The sequence below is a fragment of the Sus scrofa genome, chromosome 15 (genome assembly GCF_000003025.6).
Source record: "Sus scrofa isolate TJ Tabasco breed Duroc chromosome 15, Sscrofa11.1, whole genome shotgun sequence".
Classification (NCBI taxonomy): domain Eukaryota; kingdom Metazoa; phylum Chordata; class Mammalia; order Artiodactyla; family Suidae; genus Sus; species Sus scrofa.
Window position 1 is genome coordinate 71974190 of NC_010457.5, and position 25455 is coordinate 71999644.

At 35.5% G+C, this 25455-nt stretch overlaps 1 protein-coding gene across 5 annotated transcripts in view; it reads left to right on the top strand.

The window, feature by feature from the left end:
- The window catches only part of LOC100515171 (sodium channel protein type 2 subunit alpha), a 134467-nt gene extending 109437 nt beyond the window's left edge, over positions 1-25030 (top strand). For 4 of the 5 annotated variants that reach the window (XM_021074835.1, XM_021074834.1, XM_003133445.4 and 1 more), the window contains exons 18-27: positions 172-292; positions 1643-1797; positions 3666-3839; positions 7355-7477; positions 8431-8712; positions 9997-10050; positions 13650-13787; positions 14414-14518; positions 19291-19561; positions 21352-25020. In XM_021074835.1, coding sequence (XP_020930494.1) covers positions 172-292; positions 1643-1797; positions 3666-3839; positions 7355-7477; positions 8431-8712; positions 9997-10050; positions 13650-13787; positions 14414-14518; positions 19291-19561; positions 21352-22547 — 2619 coding nt within the window. In that variant the 3' untranslated portion in view covers positions 22548-25020. Of the gene's footprint in view, positions 1-171; positions 293-1642; positions 1798-3665; positions 3840-7354; positions 7478-8430; positions 8713-9996; positions 10051-13649; positions 13788-14413; positions 14519-19290; positions 19562-21351 lie in introns of all 5 variants that reach the window. The other variant, XM_003133444.4, reaches the window with a different exon arrangement.

Consider the following 25455-nt stretch of genomic DNA (forward strand, 5'->3'; position numbering starts at 1 on the left):
TAATCTTGTGACCCCCCACCTCTACTAAAGCGGACTGGCATTATGTTTAAGATATTCTTAAATTACAGATCAAGGAAATGCATACAGAAGACTTAAGGGCACACCTTTGGAATTTTATATTATAGATTAAAGAAAATATTTTAAAAGCTTTTCTGTGGAATTGATTTTCAGAAGCTAAATGCAACTAGTTCATCTGAAGGCAGCACAGTTGATATAGGAGCTCCCGCTGAGGGAGAACAACCTGAGGTTGAACCTGAAGAATCTCTGGAGCCTGAAGCCTGTTTTACAGAAGGTGAGGAAACAATGCCTATGTGCTCCTTAGACTTTCTGATCTACCCCCTATTCTCTCCCTCCCCGGATCTCTCGAATCTGTCTCTCTCCACAAATGTTCATTTACCTATTCATTTGTTGCTTTTTCTTTATCAAAACAAAGATGATTTTTGAAAAAGTATGGTTTAATGTATATAATCAGATGTTCTTAGTTGTGTGGATCCTGTTCAACTCTAAGAAATGCTGCTAACTATCTGGGTTTTTTAGTGGCCTTCTAGAATCTTTGACAGGAGAAGAATCCAATCATACATATCTCTATCTTTAAAAAATGAAGTTGGAGTTCCCGTTGTGGCGCAGTGGCTAACGAATCCGACTAGGAACTGTGAGGTTGCGGGTTCAATCCCTGCCCTTGCTCAGTGGGTTAACGATCCAGCATTGTCGTGAGCTGTGGTGTAGGTTGCAGACGCGGCTCATGGCTGGCGTCAACAGCTCCGATTAGACCCCTAGCTTGGGAACCTCCATATGCCGCGGGAGTGGCCCAACAAATGGCAAACGACAAAAAAAAAAAAGAAGGAAAAAAATTTAAAGCGAAGAAGAAAGAAGTAATATATCTTTTACTACTGCATCAGGTCATAATGGACACAAATTGATTCATGTACATTTAAAATTGCCCATGAATAGCAATTACCTATATTAGTAATAATAGTCAAGGTCAAGTTTTTTTTTATTAGTTCTAAATGATACTAGATAATAGATCATATACTGAATTATATATATACTGACTCATATAAAAGTTTTGATTTTAAACTATTTATAATATGGGCACCATGCCATTGGGGTGACTAATATATCCAAGAGGGTTTTGTGAACAAAGCTAAACTAATGTTATTTGAGATATGGATCAGTTATCTTTTTTTTTTTTTTTGTCTTTTTAGGGCCACACCCATTGCATATGAAAGTTCCCAGGCTAGTGTCAAATCAGAGCTGTAGCCACCAGCCTACACCACTGCTACAGCAACTCCAGATCCGAGCTGCATCTGCAACCTACACCACAGCTCACAGCAACACCAGATCCTTAACCTCCTGAGCAAGGCCAGGGATCAAACCTGCGTCCTCATGGTTAATAGTCAGGTTCATTTCCGCTGAGCCATGATAGGAACTCCCAGACCATTATAATAATCTCATAAACACTGAGAAAAATTGTTGTTGAATGAATGATTCTGAAAAGTATGGATAATTTCTATTTCTACAGGTGAAAGCTTTCTTAAAAAATGAAGTTATTTACAATGTGCCAGGTAATAATGTAGATGAATCTCCCACTAACACAAATATACATAATCAAAGAGTAATTTTATCATTTGACATATTTTAGACTGTGTGCGGAAGTTTAAGTGTTGTCAAATAAGCATAGATGAAGGCAAAGGGAAACTCTGGTGGAACCTGAGAAAAACTTGCTACAAGATAGTGGAGCATAACTGGTTTGAAACATTCATCGTCTTCATGATTCTGCTCAGCAGCGGGGCACTGGTAGGTGACATATGATCTACTCCTTTACTTACCTGAAACCTTTTACCTTTCTTCTCAATGAACCTCCTATTATATATTTTTACAATAAGGTGTTTGTGAAGATGAGAGACATTGTATGACATTTTTAGTACAGTGTGAGAGCTCACCAAGTAGCAATTTTTACTGTTCTGGAATTGTTCTCAGATTGAATGAAACTTAGATCAGTATGATTTTTTTGTAATATTTAAAGAAGGATCTTTCTAACTTTTAGTTATCAGAACCAGTTCTTATTAAGAATGCATACATAGACATGATATGGGATTATCAGCTAAATATCACACTGCTTAACCTAAGTTCCATCAGTACATAAAACTCACCTGCCTTGTTCATGTTGATTCACTAGTGCCAACCATACTGAATGGCAAATAGTAGACTAACTTATTTACTGACCAGTAGCAAAATGAAAGCATTACAAACTTATTTTTTTATCTGATTTCATTCAACAGAATGGTCAGTTTTGTCAAAATATTAACATAATGAAAATAATATGACGAGTTTTCCATTGGCAATATAAATGTGCTTGCATTTCTTTTATTTTTTTTCAATTAGTCATTAATGTCTGGTGAGTAGATTATGGTATTACATCTAGGGACCTCAAAGCCCACTTCTGATTTGACTAAGAATCCTGCATCCTGTCATGTACTCAGAGCAAAGAGGGTGAGCCCTGTGTTTTAATGCCAAGAAGAGAGGGAACTGTGATGACTTGTCAGTGACTAATGCCTTTGATGTAGTAGCTTGTGGGTCTTAACTACACCAGCCAAAGCTTACCAAAGTATACCAACATGCTGGCACAAAGGCTGGCTTCTGAGGAGCTTCCAATTTCAACTATAGATTAACTTGAAAAGCTTTTATGCCCCTGTGTTGAGCCCCAGTCACAAGCCCAGGTCCCCCTTTTCTTCAAAAAAAAAAAGGAAGAAAAAAAGAAAAATTCTCTTTTCTCCTTTATCCAGACCACCAGGCTACCTGATAGTTTTTCCTGCAAGGTGACCAAATTAGTTAAATGCTCTTTTCATTCCAGAAGGCCCAGGGGCTCCTGCAGATGAGTCTTTTCTCCTTTTCAAAGAGCTCTACAAAATGTTAGCAGAGGGAAGCTCCAGATGTGTAAGCACACACATGCCCAGACTGAGCGAGAGAGAGAAGAAAACGACAGATTATAATCTGTTCCTCTTCCCCAGGCTACGGGAGTTCCTTGCTTTATATTTGCATTACTGAAGGGGTATACAGTCCAACGACCCTGCCCTGAACAAAGAAACCTGCTTGCAGATTGTTTTCTGCCTTTGGCTGTAGAGAGAAGCAGCTAGCAGACTCTTAAGAATTTCAAGCTCTTTTGGGGTACCCTGATGCCAGAATTTAAAAATTATTTGAATTAATTAGCTGACTGAAATGTCCAGTCAACAGTCATTTGCATATAGATAACTATAAAGTGAAATGCAGCTTTGGGAAGCATGAAGTCTTCCAGCCTTAGACGCCTAAGAGACTTACAGCATGTTTTTTTCTTTTTCTTTTTTTGTCTTTTATCTTTTTAGGGCCGCACCCGCAGCATATGGAGGTTCCTAAGATAGGGGTCGAATCAGAGCTGTTGCCGCCAGCCTACACCAGAGCCACAGCAAGGCCAGATCCGAGCCACGTCTGCGACCTACACCACAGCTCAGGGCAACAGGCGACGCCAGATCCTTAACCCACTGAACAAGGCCAGGGGTCGAACCCCGCAACCTCATGGTTCCTAGACGGATTTGTTTCCACTGTGCCATGACAGGAACTCCGCTATTTTTTTTCTAATAAGATACCAGTTAGAGACAGTTTATGACAATGGAGTTTTTTCACTACAGGCCTTTGAAGATATATATATTGAACAGCGAAAAACCATTAAGACCATGTTAGAATATGCCGATAAAGTTTTCACTTATATATTCATCCTGGAAATGCTTCTCAAGTGGATTGCATATGGCTTTCAAGTGTATTTTACCAATGCCTGGTGCTGGCTAGATTTCCTGATTGTCGATGTGAGTATTCTGCATGTTCTTGTTTCATTCCATTGGCTTGTCAATGATACATGCTGGTCCTAGCAGTGGTGCCTGGAATATAGAAGGTACTTGCTAAGTTTCATGTGGGCCCAATTATAAATAATGGTTCCCATCTTCCAAATAAGAAAATGACCCAAAACATTTTTAGCCAATTTAAGTACATATATTTTCATAGATGAAACAAATGCCAACTTATTATATTTGTTTAGTTTAAATTAATATTTAAAATCCCAAGTTACATAAAATAATATATTGATGTAGAAGTTTTGTGTTTTTTTGCACTCTCACATTTCACACAATAACTATATTTAAATTCTTCACAGGCATCTTTGATGTTATTATCTTTATTATCACCAGAGCCTGTGCCAAAGTGTCCCACAGATAGATTACTAACTACAAGGAAATTTAAAAGTCCAGATAGCAAGAGATACTTCTTGATGTGTCTGATGGTAAAAACAGATTGGCAATGGATCAATTATTTTAAAGTTTTATGAAACTACACTGGTGTTGAAAATAAAGTAAGATGCAGTCCTAGAATATAAGAGGTTCTAAAATATATGAAAATGAGATTACTCCCTGATTCTTGAGGTAGAATTTTGAGGAAGATCTCACCTTTTTAAAAATGCATTTAAGATCTTAACTAAAGAAAATTTTTAAAATCACTTTTATTTAATTTTGGAGATTTACTCCTTAAATGCCTTTTAAATCAATAGTCCAGTTTGAATGATAGAAAGGAACTAAAGGCCTTTTGTCTAGGAAGGACTAGGGGCATGCCAATGGGAACAAGGACAGGAAACCTGGGGGTGGGGGAGGGGACAGGATGATGCTCCGAGCTAATAGAGGAGGGGGACACTGGAATTTTCAGGAATGCACAATGTGTTAAAGAGTGCACTTTAAAGATAATATTCTGTTTATTATAATAACTCCTTGACATTTAAAGACATATTTTAATATATAAAATTTACATATGATGCTAGCAAAAGAAAAAAATAGACCCTTTCATAGAAAAAATTATTTTTTACAGTTTGAGGTGAAAAAAAGTATCATTTTAATTTAATATAAATTTTCCAGTCACCAAACAGAAGGAAAAATTTGTAAGAGATGAAGAGAATTCTTTGACTTTAAGAGACAAAAATATCTTTTTTTTTCCCCCCTGAATCTTCCTAAAGCGAATCTGTTATTGAGTTACATATAAAGATATATGCAGAATTATATCAAAAGTTTGCTGGCAATAAAATAAGACAGTAAACAATATTTACCAACCACATATGTTTGGACATTAAAAGCAAAGGAAAAATACACCAAAACTATACCTGTTCTTTTATTTATATAATGAGATATGAATGATGCTTTATTTTCTATATGTGATATAACATATTGGTAAATTTTTAATAAAAAAATCTTATATTTAATATATATATGCACCTTTAATAAATGCATTAAGTGAACACTACCTGAATATAAAGAAATTCTTATATCTAGTTGAAATCTATGAGCTGCTGCTCATATTACCTAGCATATCCTAATATTTACCTTCTTGGATTTAAAAAACTGTATGATAGTATATAAAACTAGTCAATACTTTGCTTTATGTCAAATATTTTTATTGATCATCTGTCTCATTATGGAAGGTACAAATATGAATGCCATTTTTCTGGGCCTCTGGGAGCTTACAAGCAACTCGTGAGAACAGATATATATACAACAAAAGGGTGATATGTATATTAGAAGTGCCATTCATATCTCTGAGGAAGGAGCAAAGGCTTCATGAAGGCAGTACAGTGGGAGCTGGAGTTAGGGATGATAGTGTCAGCAGGCACAGAGGAGGGAAAGTACACCAAAGCCTTAAAGACAATGATGCATGCCAAATAGGGCTGGTTCAAAAAGCAAGTATTCCTATAGGGTAAACACAGTGCCAAAGGGTGAGGGAAGATAATTTTACAACTGAATGATAAGGTAAGAAAAGTAAGTTGGAGAAGAAGTTTAAGGACCTAAGGTGCCATCCAAAGAGATTTAATCTATGACTTAGTAAAGAGGTTGCTAAAGAATCATCTATGGAAAGTTATAAGAAAGGTCACTCTTCTAGGGAGAGAAATTTGGTGGAGGTGTGAATGATGGATTCGAAGGAGACTATTTAGAGGCCAAAACACCTATTAAGATCAGAAAGAGATAGGGCATAAAGGTATCTGCTTTTTACATTTAGCTTCACAAGACACATTAAAAAATGGATATTTTACTACTTCTTTAGCCAATAAATACTGCCTCGGTTCAGAACGTTTTTCTCATGTCTGACTTTATCTTTCATCCTTTAATTTATGCCTATTTTTCATCCTGAGAAGATAAAGTACTATCAGTCCTCATATTTTATACGTAGAAAATCATCTATATATGATGGTTGATAACTCAGTAAATTTATTTCTCAATTATCTGTGAAGGGACTTACAAAGCCTACAATTTCAGATTTTAGGAAAAATATATAAACCACTTAAGTGAAATTTTTATAGATTTTTTTCCCAAATTTTAGTGGTTTTACTATTTCAAATTACATATGCAAAATTAGTTTGAGTAAGTAAAGTTTTGTGCAAGTTTTCTATGTGCTTCACTTATTTTTCTTAAAAAAATGTATTTTTCAAATAGCTATTAACATCATACTTTTAAAAGCTATATTGCACACCTATTTTCATTTTTTCTGCTTTTAAATTCAGGTATACTTTAGGAGAAAATTTCTTAAGTTTTAATGACTTCTGTGTATTTTCGAAGAAAACCAGACATTTCTGTGCCATCTGTGGTAGTTGTTCTTTTCCTTTTTACCTGAGATTTTAGAACTATAACTACATTAGTCATTTGTATAAACGACAAAAGAAAACATTGTTCTCACAATTTCTCATTAGTTATACTAAAATCTCAACTTTTCTTTTTTTTACTTAATTATTTTAATTTGACCCAATTAATGACCCTATGCCCTCAAACTGACTTTTACTGGAAGACTAAGCCTCCATTTAGAGCCTAGATCTTTCTGAATGTGTTTCTGTTCAGAGTCAGTAGTGATTTGCATAGTTTACTTGTGTACTTGTACTGTTTTAATTTCTATTTCAGGTGTGCTAAATAATCTCTAGATGAAAATTTCATTTCTGTGTTTTTCTCTTTTTTTCTTTGCATTTAATTTTTTAAATTTTCCTGTTAAGAATCTTAAAAAAAAGAACATATATAGATTCTTGTTTTTCATAAGTTTATAGCAGTGGTTCTCAAAGTGTGGCTCAGGCCAGTATCATTAGCCTCACCTGGGAGCTTAGAGCAAAGCAAATTCTCAGCCCCCACCCCCTCTAGCCCACACATCTTGGCCAGTGATCTGCATTTGCAACAAGCCCTCCAGGTGATTTTTTTTTGGTACTCACTAAAGCTTGAGAACTACTGGTTTATTGAACAGAGGAAAGTTGAATTGTGTAGGCATTTTTTACTGTGAATAAGAAAATTATGTTGCTTTTTCTGTATAGGTCTCATTGGTTAGCTTAACTGCAAATGCTTTGGGTTACTCCGAACTTGGTGCCATCAAATCCCTCAGAACACTAAGAGCTCTGAGGCCATTGAGAGCCTTATCCCGATTTGAAGGAATGAGGGTAAGACCAAATGCTTTAGAATTAGTTGGAATTATAATTGGGAATAAACTGTTGCTTTGAACCTTAAGTGTGACAAATCCATGTTGAATTTGTCCTCTACATTCGTACTCATAACCAATCAGTAATATTTGTCAGACATCCATAAACTTGACGCTGTTGGAGGTATTCACAGAATATAATGCTTGAAAGATTGCTTCTAATTAGAAAAATTAGATTGGTTCTAACCAGATTTTCCACTCTGGGAAATTTCTAGCACGTTGTGTAGGCTTCTGATGTGAGTCAAGATTAGTTATGTTCATTCCATTTATAAATGTGCAGGAAATCCCACTCGCTGTAATTTAAAACCACCAAATCATCCCTCATCATTTTTCTTCACTGCTCCATATGACTGTTTTGAGCCTTTTAAAAGTCCAAACCTGGCCTTTTAGCTTTCAAACAAAGGCCGAGATGGCTAAAAAGTAGGTCAACTGTGGAAATCTAACACTCATTTAGAAAGGTGGTACAAAAGAACAGAGAGGAATTTGTGCTGCCATTTGTCATCCCCTGGGGCACAAAACCTGAGACCACTGAGGAAATGATGATGCCCTCTCTAGCTATTCAAAAAGGAACTTCTAGATGCTTTTTGTGACAGTTAAAAATAGTTACTTAGGACTTTCTCTGAGTGTTGCAAACACAACCAGAAACAGATGATGTGTGTAGGTGTGTGTGCTATGTTTGTGTGTGCATGGGTACATAGAAAGGAGTGGCTAACTGTTAAATTCTTTTCACTTTACCAACTTAAAAATTACTGTTTGCAGTAGCAGTTTTAGCTTTTAAGAGAGAATCAAACTTTCAGTATTAGAATAATTTTCAAATTTTCTATATTGAGTTTGTACATATAATGACCTAAATTCCTAGTCCTTCCATAGATCTGACTCTCTTTCACTTCTTTTTCCATCTCATTTCTGTGCCAGGTTGTTGTCAATGCTCTTTTAGGAGCCATTCCATCCATAATGAATGTACTTCTGGTTTGTCTGATCTTTTGGTTAATATTCAGTATCATGGGAGTGAATCTCTTTGCTGGCAAATTTTATCACTGTATTAACTACACCACTGGAGAAATGTTTGATGTCAGTGTGGTCAACAACTACAGCGAGTGTAAGGCCCTCATAGAGAGCAACGAAACTGCTCGGTGGAAGAATGTGAAAGTCAACTTTGATAATGTGGGACTTGGGTATCTTTCTCTGCTTCAAGTAGTAAGTAACTACTTTATTATTCACTGTGATATATTATTAAAATGAATCAAAAATTCTCCTTTCTCAGTGTTTGCAAATACAAACTTTCACAGGCCCATCTGCCTAGATTCTTCCTCAATCATGACTAAATTACCTTTTCTCTACCATGTTGGAAACTGGACAGCTCTACAAACTTTGTAGTCTCCGAGAACTCTGCCTTAGGTTCCCCAGCACAGGTCTTTGTTATTGAGATTTCTGTGTAGGTTCCTACTGTTTTCCCCAATCCTTAACCTGAGCAAAGTAGAGGCACTGGCTCGAGGGTGGGGTTGGAGAGGTGGGGTGGGGGGAAGTAGAAAAGGGGAGGTAGATTTCTATTCCCCTTTTTAGGTACCAGGCAATATCTAAAGGCTCACCAAGTCTCCACCCACTCAACCTTCACCACCACCATAACCCAGTATACCCTCAATTTTGATCTTGCTGCCTGATGGCTTTCAGAAAGGGAGACCACTCCCTTGCAAATGAAAACCTTCCTATCAGGTCTATTTAAACTGTTATAATTTCATAAAAATCATTCTACTTCTCAATTGACCACTCTTACTTCATGTCTACATGCTCCCTGTGATGATCCACCTACACAGCTCCCAACACTATATGAATATTGCAGAATCCTATGGCACTAAGGAACTGAAAAAAAATGTACAAGACTTGTTTTCAGGATTACTATGCGCACACACACACGCACCTCAAATACTTAAAAGAGTAAATGGCAATTAAATATGTTAATTTTCAGATTATAATCCTTCTTCTTATAGAATAATTGGCCAAAATAGTATATTCAGCAACATTGAGGAGATTTTCAAGAACAAACCATCATGATTGGTAATGAGTGATAATACCATTTAGAAAAAGAAAAAGTAGAAAAGAAAGCATCAAGATTAAACAATGAAGCATATTTTTCAGTTTGCCTGGAGATAGTACTGTATATGTGAAATTATTTCAGATTATATTCTAATTGATACATCAGAGTCAAGGGGTTTTGATGATTGCTCTTCGATAGCATATCTTTATATCGTTATTTAATTATACAAGTTAAAGTTGCGTAGAAAGATGTTAAAGAAGGATATAAAGTTGAGATGTTTTCAATGCATGTTATAAAACTTTGCCCAAAGAGTTTAGCTATTAATGCCAAACTATTTTATATACCTGTTTTTGAATGAAACTTAGGCAAACAACCTGATATTTAATCTCTTTTCTAGAATTATAATTTGTGAGAGGAAAAAAAATTAATGATGTGATTTTTCACAGGCCACATTTAAGGGATGGATGGATATCATGTATGCTGCTGTTGATTCACGAAATGTAAGTCTGTTTAGAGGGAAAATTAATTTGATCCAGTGAATATTTACACAGTGTTTAATTTAGTGATATTTTCAATAAAATTAAATGATGGGTCAATAGAGCATATCTATATTAGAAAAATAAAATATTCAACATTATATTATTTCTCCCAAAATTTGATTTGAATGTATTTCTCTACTCACTGTGAACTTTTAACCTATCTTTCCTAATATCTAGCATGGCACCTGGCACTTAAATATTTGTTGACTCTGTTTGCAAAATGAGGCATTTTGTTTTTGCTTCTGATAGTTCTGGCTGTGAATTATAAGTCCTCACAGACACTTTCTTCCTCTGTCACATTTTCCTCCAGCTTTTGATCTTTCTTGTGGTAGGAAGGATCTGACTAATGGTGAAAAAACAAACAGAAAGCAAAGCAAACAAAAAACCTGATGGTGTTTCTCTCTGGGAAGTGAGTTTTTTGTGGTAGAAAGAAGGGACTTTCATAATCTAATTTATACACATCAGCACTTTTGAAATTTTTTGTGTAGTCTCCGTTAATTTCTCACTATTTCACAGTAAGGGAGGAAATCACATTTTGAAAAGAAGAGATTGGCTTCTGGTATATTGCCAGAACATAGTAATTGAGCTAAAAATGTTGTTCCCTGGCACCCAAAGCCAGGCAATAACTTAGAAAGAATTCCTGACTTTTTTTTTTTTGGTTGTTTTTTTTTTTTTAACCTCATTTAAAAAAAAGAGAGAGTGTGAGGGCTTGATGCCCAGCATTGTATCTATGGAAGCACTATCAGGAATTCCAGTTATGGGCCTTTTTGAATAATCTTAATAATTTATTATTTACTACCACTCATTGTGTTAAGGGCTTTCTTACATTATCTCATTTTCCACAGTAGTTTCCTACCTATTTGATTAATTCATTTAAATTTCTCTCCACCTTTCTTATCAATAACCTACATGAGACGCAACTTGCAGTCTCTTCCTTAATAACCTAGCATATGCTGTCTGCTATATAACTCCTTAGCATTCAAATACTTTACTAAAGGGGGAATCCAGTTGGCCACTAAAATTATGAAAAGTTAGAGGTCCTGCTGTATGGCACAGGGAACTGTGTCCAATCTCTTGGGATAGAGCATCATGGGGAATGATATGAAAAAAAGAATATATATGTGTGTGTGTATATACTATATATATAGTATGATATGAAAAAAATGGGGAATGATATAAAAAAAGAATATATGTATGTGTATATATATATATATATATGTGTGTATGACTGGATCACTTTTCTGTACAGCAGAAATTGGCACAAAATTGTAAATCAACTATACTTTAATAAAAAAATAAATAAAATAATAAAAAATACAATACCTTTAAAAAAAAAAAAAAAGGAGTTCCAATGGTGGAAAAGAATCTGACTAGTATCCATGATGTTGCAGGTTCAATTCCTGGCCTCAATCAGTGGATTAAGGATCCGGCATTGCTGTGAGCTGTGGTATAGGTCGCAGCAACAGCTCACATCGCACATTGCTGTGGCTGTGGCATGGGCCAGGGGCTACAGCTCCAGGTGGAGCCTGGGAACCTCCATATGCTGTGGATGTGGCCCTAAAAAGACAAAACAAAATTTTTTAAATAAAAATTAAATTAACCAAACTATAATTTAAAAAATACAGTAAAAGAGAAATCCAAATTTAAACCAAAATTAGATGTTACCTATATACCTTCCTGACCAGCAATATTAAGAAGTCTGACTACCAAGTGCTGCCAAGAATAAATAGCAACAATAACTCCATATGCTGGGGGTGGGGTGGGGCGGGGGAATGGGTAAATATTCCTTTAAAAAGTTGAGCATTTTCAATATTATTCATTAAAGTTCAAGATATTCTTCAACCCCACAATTCCATGTTAGCAATGTATTCTATAGAAACATATGTACATATATAGGAGAGTCTATGCACAAGAACGAACACAACTTTTTTGCACTAGCGAAAAACTGAAAACAAAAGTAGTAACAATAGGCAAGTAATAGAATATTATCATGTTGAAAATGATATATGAATAGAGCATACACAATACTGCAGATGAATCTTAAAATTATAACATAACAAATGTGTCTACTAGACAAAATGTAGACACAGCTAACTTTAATTGTGGTTAAGAAAGCATGCTTAGTTGCTACCTCTAAAGAAAAACAAGGAAATAATTACCCTAAAAGTCAGAACAGGAGTTCCCGTCGTGGCACAGTGGTTAACGAATCCGACTAGGAACCATGAGGTTGCGGGTTTGGTCCTTGCCCTTGCTCAGTGGGTTGAGGATCCGGCGTTGCCATGAGCTGTGGTGTAGGATGCAGACACGGCTCAGATCCCGCGTTGCTGTGGCTCTGGCGTAGGCCGGTGGCTACAGCTCCGATTAGACCCCTAGCCTGGGAACCTCCATATGCCGCAGGAGAGGCCCAAGAAATGGCAAAAAAAAAAAAAAAAAAAAGTCAGAACAATGATTACCTTTCGTAGGAATGGTAGAATTTATGTTTGGGAAGGATACAATAGGGTTTCTGACATCTTGGGTTGTGAGGTTCATTTATAACAATTTATTACATCTTGCACTTATGTGCAATTCACTTATCTGTATGTATTGTATTTAATTTTAAGACATTTAAAAATACCATTTTATGTCACTGTCCACTCCACACACACACATGAATAAAATATGTCTCATCAAAGAATAGGTATTTTTACGATATTTCTGATATTTTCTATTTTAACCTATTTCATTAGAAAATTCTTTTTCATAGGCCGTTACCCTCTATATTGATTTCACAACACAATAGGTCAGTACCTGCATTCATTACCACCTTTAACAGGTTAACTGAGTTGGTTAGAACAGTGTCCTGTAAGATCTGATCTATAGATTACAGCCAAAGCTTAAAGCTATCATACTTTTACTATCAGAGCTATGCTGGATGAGAGAGGGCATCACTGTTACAGAAACACTGCCTAAGGCTTACTGAGTAGGATGAATCAATAGACTCATTTTCAGAATGGAAAGATCCTGTAATGTACCTATATCCACACATGCAATAATAATTTAGTTTATCAAGAGAAATATGTAATAGCTATTCATAGCTATTACTATTGGCCAGGCACTGTTCTAATATTTGTCATTACTGTATATACTGAACCTTCTCAACAACCATGAGAGGAGCGGGTTCTATTTTTTTCCATTTTACAGATGAAGAAACTGAGTCAGAGAAAGTAAAATTTGAAAGTTTTAAACATAGAATAGTGTGACTCTAACATCTCTTCTATACAAAGAGGAAATTCTCACTTTGCATGCCCCATTGGGGTCTTCGGAGTGCATCCATAACTTAGGCATTTATTGAGTGAAATTAATTTAAATTATTCAGACTTTTTATGAGTTGTTTCATTTTCTCAAGTCAATGAACAGTCTTAGAGACTCTTCAATAGATGTGTTACACTTAATGTTTCGTAAAATCTGTTTAATGTTTTTTAAAATTTCCAGTAATTGGACATGCTTAGATTGAAAATTCACTGATATTTTTTATGAAATAAATATTTGGTCTAATGGTTATCATTTTTTATATCTTGTAGGTAGAATTACAACCCAAGTATGAAGACAATCTGTACATGTATCTTTATTTTGTCATCTTTATTATTTTTGGTTCGTTCTTTACTCTGAATCTTTTCATTGGTGTCATCATAGATAACTTCAACCAACAGAAAAAGAAGATAAGTATACTAAAACTTCATCTTTGCTATAAAATGTGAACTAAACATATCACACTGTTTCCTTTTGGCTCCAAATGCAATCACTAAAAAGAGAATGTTAAATTCAGAAATTATTTTGACAGACTTAATCATCTGTGAGTTTTTAAGTAATTGACAATTCAGATAGCATGTATTGATATTTCCAGCATAGAAATCTGACTAATGTGGGAGTTCCCATCATGCCTCAGTGGAAATGAATCTGACTAGCATCCATGAGGACAGAGGTTTGATCCCTGGCCTCGATCAGTGGGTTAAGATTCCGGCGTTGCCATGAGCTGTGGCATAGGTCACAGATGTGGCTCAGATCTGACATTGCTGTGGCTGTGGCTGTGGCTGTGGCGAAGGTCAGTGGCTACAGCTCTAATTGGACCCCCAGCCCAGGAACCTCCATATGCCGCAGGTGTGGCCTAAAAAAGATGAAAAAGAAAAAGAAATCTGACAAATATGACTATATGCATCTCTAAAACACATGTATTAATTAGTAACATTGGAATAGAATGTGGAACCAATTTGTACACAGTTACTAAGATGGATTTTATAGCTAACAAAGAACATGATTTTTAAAAGTTTTGCTTTTATTTCTTTACTTTGGAGGTCAAGACATTTTTATGACAGAAGAACAGAAGAAATACTACAATGCAATGAAAAAGCTGGGTTCAAAGAAACCACAGAAACCCATACCTCGACCTGCTGTAAGAATAACATACTTTCATCATCATTAAAAGCTATGTTATCTATCACTTTTACAGCCAAAATTGCTAAATACTAGTTTTTGTGAATTTGCACAACAAAGTTTTACCCTTAGCAAAGTGACTAGCTAGCCTACATAATCAAAGTATTTGTATTTATACATAATATATATAAAATATGTAATATATTTTACATATAGACATAAAATATGTATAAATAAAAATTTTCAGACACTTATGCTAATGTTATTCCATAGGATGGATGTCATTGAGGAGCTTCTACTGTAGAGAATAAAACATTTTCCTATAATACATAGTATGGGAATGTTCTCAGAGTGCAGGGGGACCAACTGAAATAATTGATACATCTTAGATATGCCCCATGTTCTGTCCAGCTCTGCAGATTGAATAGAATCATTAATGAAACAAGTCACAGATCTTGTTTTTCCCTGGTTTTAAGAAAAATCTCTATTTCCTCCTACCATCTTGCCCCTAAATCAGATGACATTCTTTTTATGACTTTTTATCACTACTCCAATCATATATTTGCCAATGGTTACTATTTAGTTGGTGCAGGGAATTTTTATCAGGAAAGTCCCCAAGTTCTTCCATCATTCCTGAGAGAATACCTCAGATATTAAGTCTCAGAACTCCTCCTTCAAGCTATACATGGTACAAGGCAATCCAGTGTTCCCCAGGAATCATGACTCTAGAAATTCATTTGTGACAATGTAAATATGGTCAAGCTAAAACCAACCATGCCTATGTTCATGATATAAGTTAGCCAAAAACTCAAAAAAAGTAGATAGTTATATTGGACAAAACAAACATAAGGAATGTACAGTTGAGCCTACTCTTTGAGAAATAATACAACTTGAATGGATGGGAAGAAAAGCAGAGTAATGCCCTATCCAGAAAATGTATACTCCAAAATAATGGAAATAAATATTACAGTGGAAAATGGTGACGTATTTGAAATAGTGAGTAGTAAATAGAAAGTTTTCTGGGTTAAATGTGTTGAGGTTACCACTATGAATTTGAAGAAATTCTCTTAATTAAACCAAATATGAATGTGATATACTTAAGTAAGTATCATGGTAATGTGAAGAAAAAGAGATTTTAAGAGACTGATGTGAGAAGATGTTAGAGGCAAAATAATGCTGGGCCTTAGACAACAACCTTGTTTACAACCCTTATAAACAAGAAGATGAGTCCATAATATGGGCTCATGCAAATAGGACTGGAACACAAGAAATAAATGAGCCAAAAAGAAGACTCAGTGGCATGAGGCAGCTATACAATATATAGGGAAAGAGGGAGGACATGTAGATGATGAAGAATCTAAAGCAGTTAATGTTTTGTGAAATTATTGATTCCACTAACATAAATGAAAGTCTTGTAAAGGCATTTAGAAAGATTAGGTCTTATGAATATGAGATAAAGATTTTAGAGTTGTCATGTCAAACATAATTCAGCTGGGCTCTGAAGCATAGATTCATTTTTGAAAGATAATTAGGATATATGAAAAAAAGGAAATTGCTGATGTGAAGCCTTGGGTACGTCACCATTATAGCAAGAGTTAAGTCAATGAAGAAGTGAGATTTGTCAATAGGCAGCATACACACACACATACACATATATATGTAAATATTAATATATAGATATATGATTGAGGAAAAAAATTTAAATGGTTGTTGAATAACACCAAATGACATATAGATTTACCTGGACAGGGGCAGGGCTGTCCAGGAAATGATCAGTACATTTAGCTAGACTACTATTGGCAAGAGTTTGGCAGATTAGGAAGTGATTTTGTAAAATCCATCTATTCAGTCATTAATTAACAATGTATTTTGCTAAGCATTTGGAATTAAATATTGAACAACATAGAGTCTATATTTGGTAATCAAATAGTCATATCAACAAATTGAGATATCCAAGAAGGAAAGAATCCATTTGGCTGTGAGAGCTGATAAGAAAGAGGGGGCTGATTAATCAGGGTGCTTAGGGAAGGCTTCACGGAAGTATGATCCAAGGCCCAAAAAAGACTGAGAAAGTGTCAACAGACAAAGTGGGATGAGAAGATTGTATATGTGAAGGCCCTGAGGTAGGAAGGCTAACGATGCTGGAATGCAGAGTGGGGGCTTCATTTGGGACATGATGAGAATGAAGAGGTTAGAATGGGCCAGACTTCTCTGGGTTTCATAGGCCATGTTCAAGTGTGGTCTTCGTTCGTAGAGCAATGGGAAGCCATTGAAGAGGACCTGGTCAATTTGGGTTTTATGAGTATCACTCAACCAGCACTGACAGAGGCAGTATATGCATTGTTTTGGAACTATTTCAGAGATGATAGGTAGCCTGAACCAGAATGGTGTGGAGATGAATAAAATGAATGAATTTGTGAGCTATCACAGAAATGAAATTTAAAGGTTTATTAATTGAATATGAGGAGTGAAAAAGGAAGAAACAAAGATTACTTATAAATTTCTGCCTTACACAACCAGATGAATAGTGGTGTCATGAAGAATATGAGGTAGGGACATGGAAAGAGAGAAAATTGGAGATGCTCATCTGCAAAATTTGATGATCAAAAGGGGTGTCTGAAAGAAAACAAATATTTAGAAAAGTAGTACAACAAAGTTTCTTAAGATTCAGAGACTAGGTTCAAAGCAAAGTCAGAGTTCTGGAGAGGAAGAGATTGGAGAGAGAAGGAATAAATACAGAATTAATTTGCACTGGATGTGTCTCAAGAACAGGGTCAGAGAGGAAAATGGACTGAGTCCTCCAATGAATTTGGAGTAGTATATAAAAATACAGGTGTGGAAATCAAGATAATATAAAATGAAAAGGGAAGTAGAGGTATTTCTTTACACCAATTGACTTTGGTGTTCTCTAAAAAGAAGTAAGAATAGAGGGCAAGAGATTGGGAAATTTCTGAGATGTTTGAAACTATCCTAGGAGCAAGTGAGGGGCAAAGGATTGCTGATCACTCTTAAGTGCAAAGATAAAAGGAGAGAACATAAATCTTTGGTTAACCATGCCTCCAAAGTTGTATAGCTTCCTTCAGCATATTCTGAGATTTAAATTGGAGACAGTGCTCAGTGACTGGGGATTAGAGTTGTACACTGAGGTAACCCACTGGAAAATTAAATGGGCAGAGAATCTAAGGAGCTTTTTATGATCATGCTATCATAAAAATAAAGACCAAGTTTCTGCTTTTAAGCAATTTTGAATCTACTACACTTGAGGTGTTCTATCTGTAAGAAAAATGACACTGCTTTGTCCTTACAGAGTTTCCAAACTAGTGGAAGAGAAAATAAACATTAAATAAGAGCACACCATTTGCATTTGCAATATAATGCCATCAATTTTATGACAAATGTAAGCACAAAGTATTCTGATATCACAGTGCTTAAAACTTAAAACTGAGTTAGAAATTCACCAGACTGAAAAGGGGTGTCTGATAATACCGTTTGACAGAGGTGTTATGACAGAAAAGACAGATAAACAAGATAAAATGATATGGTAAAAGAGTGGTTGGAAAAACCAGAAGGATAGAAATAAGGGGAACTATAACCAGACTTAGAAAAGTCAACTACTGTAAACAAGATCTAAGGGCAAAGGGTTTGGAACTGGAATCGATGCATTTCTTAGGTGGAAGGAAGCCCTAGAAGGATAGATGCAGTTGAAGCAATAGAAGTCCAGTCCAGAAAGTTAAATATGTTTTCAAAGAATATAGCACAATATAACAAACAGGTGGTATTTGATGTCCTATAATTTCAATAGGGAGTAATGGATGCTTCCACCAGGGAGACGTCAGAACACTAGCATAGAGAATCAGACTGATAAACCTGTTGATCTGGGAAAGCAGACTGAGTGTAGAGGTAGCAGAATATCCTTGTTCCAGTTGTGAAGGTAGAGAAGGACAACTTACCAGAGGTAAGCTAAGGCCAGCACCCTAGACTGCCTGAATACCAATCAGATAGAGGCAAAAAGGAAGAAAATAAAGTTCAGTGAGTGACTTAATTTCATAAACAAGACATAAGGCCGGTTGGTAGTTAGAAATAAGGTCCAAATTGAATAAAGCAAAGGTTGAACATCTGAATTATGAACTATGATTTTTTAAAGATAAGTTTATTTTTAGAGAAGAGTTATCCCCTGGATTCTACCAACTGTTCCGCTAATGTCCTTTCTTGAACTATGGTTTTAACAATATCTCAGCTGGAACTTAAAGTGGAATTTAAGATGCTGTGGCTTTAGGGAGGGAATATAAAGGCAGAAAATAGGGGGGGAAATGACAGAAAAAGCTGGAGAAGTATTTATTTATTAGTTCTTCAAAGTTAATTTTGATGCCCATACTCAACATCTGGGATAACAAAGATTCATTATTATGGCAAATATTTACTGTCGGACATGATATTCTGGGCACTGAGAACCTTACAGGTGGTCCTTAACATAAATCAGTCTATAAAATCTGCTATCATAAACAGCATAAATAAAACAAACATATTTATAGATTTCCCTGTTGTTTGATCCCTGGCCCCGAAACTTCTGCATGCCACAGGTGTGGCCAAAACAACAACAACAAAAAGCAAAAACCAAATACATTTGAAAAGAGTTGGATATTCCAATAAACAAAATTCTCTTCCAAGTATAAAACAAACAGGCAGTGTTTTTATAAAAGCTGCATTTTATATTGCTATGTTAAAAATCAGACATGTTGAACATTATTTTTTTTGTTGTTTCTAGTGAATTTTACACATTCTTTATTTCAGAACAAATTCCAAGGAATGGTCTTTGATTTTGTAACCAAACAAGTCTTTGATATCAGCATCATGATCCTTATCTGCCTCAACATGGTCACCATGATGGTGGAAACTGATGACCAGAGTCAAGAAATGACAAACATTCTATACTGGATTAACCTGGTATTTATTGTTCTGTTCACTGGAGAATGTGTGCTGAAACTAATTTCTCTTCGTTATTACTATTTCACCATCGGATGGAATATCTTTGATTTTGTGGTGGTCATTCTCTCCATTGTAGGTAAGAAGAGGTGCTTTTATTTAGTTAAGGAAATTAGTAGTGAAATTTTGTGTTTTAAAACTTTAACATATTTTTCACTAATCATTCCTATTCATCCCAAAATTTTAAATAAAAGTGTAATTAATTGTCCATTCTCAGCTTGTCTTTCTCTAATTGCATGCTGTACATGAGGTGATGTGTAAAAAATTTTATATTTTACAGCTTTCATTTATCATTTCATTTCAGAAGACAGTAACTTCAACTTGGGCATAATACTCCTATAGTCAGGCATACTCCTATAGAATAGACAAGTATTGCTTTGAATAAATAGGTCATACACATATACACATATAAATCATTAAAAGTAGTCAAATAGTCCATAAATAATTACCTTTGATAATTGAAATAGCATGTTTTATGTTTATATATTCACAGTCATACAAGCTTCACATTGTCTTTGATTCAGATAGTTTTCTATGGTGTGTGATATTCTTTTTCAGAAGTAGAAATTTTGTTCAAAACCTCAAAGTAGTTTCATTTTATCAATACATATTAAGTTTTTCTATGTAGGACATTAAATCAGGTGCTGGAAGTAAATATAAGAGATTTAAGACAAGATACTGCCTGTTTGAGGAAAGAGCACATATACATGGAGAGAGAAAATAGTAACCGCACTATTTATACACTTTTTTATACTGGTTAAACAGAATTTTTTTTAACAAGGTCATTCTATTTGATCCTGATAACAGTGATATGCAGGAGTATTATAGTGAGTAAGGGATGACACTCACGTGTCATACAGACATGGCCTGGTGCTTCCCTTTTCTCACTATTCTCACTACTTACCAGCTCTGACTTATGGCAAGTTAACTCACCTTTCCAGTCGCTGGTTTTCCAAGGACTATGTTGTAAAGTAGTGTTGTGAGGATTAAATGAGATTATGAAAGTAAATGCACTTAGCACTATGCCTAGCACAAAGAAAAGACCCAGTAAATGTTAAGCTAACAACAACAACAAAACTAGCCATTATCATAATTTAGCAATGCATAAAATCATGGGCCAGGATTCAGTCCCAAGTGTGGATGTCCTCAAAGTCTGAATTGATTCCTGTATGTTATTCTACTACCTCTCAAATAAAGTGGATCACAACCATCTCAAAAAAAATTTTTAAAAACGCTCATATTTCTAATCCAAAATCACATGCCTTATCAATTAATCATTATGAAAATACTAGAACTAGTATTTTAGAGACATAAATCCATTTCTGTGCTTGGCTGCCATATATATTGTGTCTTTTGATAGCTGCTTTTCTTGAACTAGGAAAAATGACTATTAATACTTCCAGTTAGTATAAAGGTATTAATGTACTAACACTAAACATACCAGTTTTGTTTTGTTTTGTTTTTTGGGTTTTTTTTTTTTTTTTTTTTTTTGTCATTTTGCCATTTCTTGGGCCACTCCTGCGGCATGCGGAGGTTCCCAGGCTAGGGGTCTAATCGGAGCTGTAGACACCAGCCTCCGCCAGAGCCACAGCAACGAGGGATCATTAACTCCCTGAGCAAGGCCAGGGATGGAACCCGCAACCTCATGGTTCCTAGTCGGATTCCTTGACCACTGAGCCACGACAGGAACTCCAAAACATACCAGTTTTATTTTGCTAAACAAATATTGTAGATTGTGTATATGTAAATGTGTACCTAATTCTCACATTCACATTTATAAAACTAGTTAGCACTTATGTTAGAAATGTACATTTTCACTTGCTCCCATTAAATATAACACTATTTTTGTTGTATCTTGACTTTCCATAGGTATGTTTCTGGCTGAGCTGATAGAGAAATATTTTGTGTCCCCTACCCTGTTCCGAGTGATCCGTCTTGCCAGGATTGGCCGCATCCTGCGTCTGATCAAAGGGGCCAAGGGGATCCGCACGCTGCTCTTTGCTTTGATGATGTCCCTGCCTGCGCTGTTCAACATCGGCCTCCTGCTCTTCCTGGTCATGTTCATCTACGCCATCTTTGGAATGTCCAACTTCGCCTATGTTAAGAGGGAGGTGGGAATTGATGACATGTTCAACTTTGAGACCTTTGGCAATAGCATGATCTGCCTGTTCCAGATCACCACCTCTGCTGGCTGGGATGGACTGCTAGCACCTATTCTTAATAGTGGGCCTCCAGACTGTGATCCTGAAAAAGATCACCCTGGCAGCTCAGTTAAGGGAGACTGCGGGAACCCATCTGTTGGGATTTTCTTCTTTGTCAGTTACATTATCATATCATTTCTGGTCGTGGTGAACATGTACATCGCTGTCATCCTCGAGAACTTCAGTGTTGCTACTGAAGAAAGTGCAGAGCCCCTGAGTGAGGATGACTTTGAGATGTTCTATGAGGTGTGGGAGAAGTTTGATCCCGATGCCACCCAGTTCATAGAGTTCTCCAAGCTCTCAGATTTTGCGGCTGCCCTGGATCCTCCTCTCCTCATAGCAAAACCAAACAAAGTCCAGCTCATTGCCATGGATCTGCCTATGGTCAGTGGAGACAGGATCCACTGCCTCGACATTTTATTTGCTTTTACAAAGCGTGTTTTGGGTGAGAGTGGAGAGATGGATGCTCTTCGAATACAGATGGAAGAAAGATTCATGGCCTCAAACCCCTCCAAAGTCTCCTATGAACCCATTACAACCACTTTGAAACGCAAACAAGAGGAGGTGTCTGCTATTGTTATCCAGAGGGCTTATAGACGCTACCTCTTGAAGCAAAAGGTTAAAAAAGTTTCGTGTATATATAAAAAGGACAAAGGCAAAGAAGGTGATGGAACACCCATCAAGGAAGACATCCTCACTGATAAACTCAATGAGAACTCAACTCCAGAGAAAACCGATGTGACACCTTCCACCACATCTCCACCTTCCTATGATAGTGTGACCAAGCCAGAAAAAGAAAAATTTGAGAAAGACAAATCAGAAAAGGAAGACAAAGGGAAAGATATCAGGGAAAGCAAAAAGTAAAAAGAAACAAAGAATATTCCATTTTGTGATCAATTGTTTACAGCCTGTGATGATGATGATTTGTTTGTGTCAACAGGACTCCCACAGGAGGCCTATGCCAAACTGACTGTTTTTACAAATGTACACTCAAGGTCAGTGCCTATAACAAGACAGGGACCTCTGGTCAGCAAACTGGGACTCAATAAACCGAGAAACAGTATCGGCAGGAGGTTTCTGTGTTCACAACCAGCTGACACTGCTGAAGAGCAGAGAGTAATGGCTACTCAGACTCTAGGAACCAATACAAAGGGGGGAGGGACGTTAAATTTTTATGTAAATTCAACACGTGACACTTGATAACAGTAATTGTCACCACTGTTTATGTTCTAACTGCCACACCTGCCATATTTTTACAAAATGTATGCTGTGAATTGATCACTTTTTTTTTTTAAATTCACAGGTTGTTTACTATTATATGTGACTATTTTTGTACATGGGTTTATGTTTGGGAAGAGGGAGTAAATGTAGGAAATTCTATGTTTCTCTATCGTATAACTGGATATATTTTAAATGAAGGCATGCTGCACTTCTCATTCTCACATAAAAAAAATCACATCTCGAAAGGAAAGAGTTTACTTCTTGTGTCAGAATGTTTTTAGATTTTTGAGGTGCTTAAATAGCTATTCATGTATTTAAGATGTCTCATTCAGAAAAATTTTACTGTGCCTGTAAATGTTCCATAGAATTCACAAGCATTAAAAAATTGTTTTATTTTTACGTAATCCATTATATGTACATGTATATATGTATATATGTATATGTCCGTGTATATACATATATATGTACACACACACACAAACACACACACACCATTACATAGTCATTCAGAGTCCCAGCATGACTGTAACATTTTTGATAAGTGTCCTTTGACATAAAATAAAAAATATCCTATCAGTCCTTTCTAAGAACCTGAATTGACCAAAAAGCATCCTCCACCACCACTTTATAAAGTTGATTCTGCTTTTTCCTGCAGTATTGTTTAGCCATCTTCTGCTCTTGGTAAGGTTGACATAGTATATGTCAATTTAAAAAATAAAAGTCTGCTTTGTAAATAGTAATTTTACCCAGTGGTGCATGTTTGAGCAAACAAAAATGACGACTTAAGCACAGTATTTATTGCATCAAATATGTACCACAGTAAGTATAGTTTGCAAGCTTTCAACAGGTAATATGATGTAATTGGTTCCATTATAGTTTGAAGCTGTCACTGCTGCATGTTTATCTTGCCTCTGCTGCTGCATCTTATTCCTTCCACTGTTCAGAAGTCTAATATGGGAAGCCATATGTCAGTGGTAAAGTGAAGCAAATTGTACTACCAAGACCTCATTCTTCATGTCATTAAGCAATAGGTTGCAGCAAACAATGAAGAGCTTCTTGCTTTTTATCCTTCCAATCTTAATTGAATACTCTATGGTAAAAAGCCCAATGTACAAACATGTTGCAAGCTGCTTAATTCTGTTGAGAATATATGGTTAGAGTTTTCTAAGAAAATATAAATACTGTACAAATTTCATTTTATTTTATTTTTCAGCTTTTTGTACATAAAATGAGAAATTTAAAGTACCTTCAGGTTGATGTCACAGTCACTATTGTTAGTTTCTGTTCCTAGCACTTTTAAATTAAAGCACTTCACAAAATAAGAAACAAAGACTAAAATGCAGTGTAGGTTCTTGCTTTTTTATTAGTACTGTAAACTTTGCACACATTTCAATGTGAAACAAATCTCAGACTGAGTCCAGCATTTATTCGCTTTCAAATAGTGATGCCTTATCATCGAAAGAGGCTTAAGGAAAGATCATTTGATATTCTTGGTATTGCTTGAATCAGAATCCACCTAGTCTTTTTATTCAGTAAATCATCAGTCTTTTCCAGTGTTTGTTTACACATATAGATCTTATTCTTACTGACCCATATGGCATTAGAACTTTACCAGATATGATACAAGATCCAAGCTTTTTTTTTTCTCCACAAAAACTATATAAGTGAAATTATAATACCAGTTACAGCAAAACATTTTGTGTTTCTTTCGCAGGCAACATTAAATGTAGATTCTTTATACTAAAGCTATTGACTTGTAGTGTGTTGGTGAAATGCATGCAGGAAAATGCTATTACCATAAAGAACGGTAAGCCACATTACAATCAAGCCAAAAAATAAAGATTTTGCTTTTGTTTTTGTATTTAATTGTTCTGTCTTTGTTTCTATCTTTGAAATGCCATTTAAAGGTAAATTTCTATCATGTAAAATGATCTATCAGAAAAAATAAATGTAAAAATACACATTAAATATAATAATTCATCTTTAAATTTTTTCATGGAATGGAACTTAATTAAGAAGAGTGTACTGGATATCTAGTTTTAATATTGGCCAAAAACCTAGATATGGTATTGAATAGAGTAGTGGAAAATTACAAAAATTAATAAAAAATTGACTAACATCTTTAAGTTGTGCATTCTTTCTCCTTCCTGTCTAACCTATTGTTTTGTTTTATTTTGTTATTCCCTTTCCCATTTTGGTTCCTTCCCTTTGTCTTCCTTTTTTAATTTATTTCTTTATTGAACTATAGTTAATATACAATGTTGTGTTAATTTCTGCTGTATAAAAAACTGACTCAGTTATACACACATACATCCTTTCTTATATTCTTTTCCATTATTGTTTATCCCAGAATACTGAATATAGTTCCCTGTGCTATATAGTAGGACTTTGTTGTATCTGTTCTATGTGTAGTAGTTTGTATCTGCTAACCCCAATCTCCCAGTCCATCCCTCCTCCACCCAACCCACCACTCGGCAACCAAAACTCTATTCTCTGTCTGTGAGTCTGTTTCTGTTTCATAGATAGCTTCATTTGTGCCATGTTTTAGATT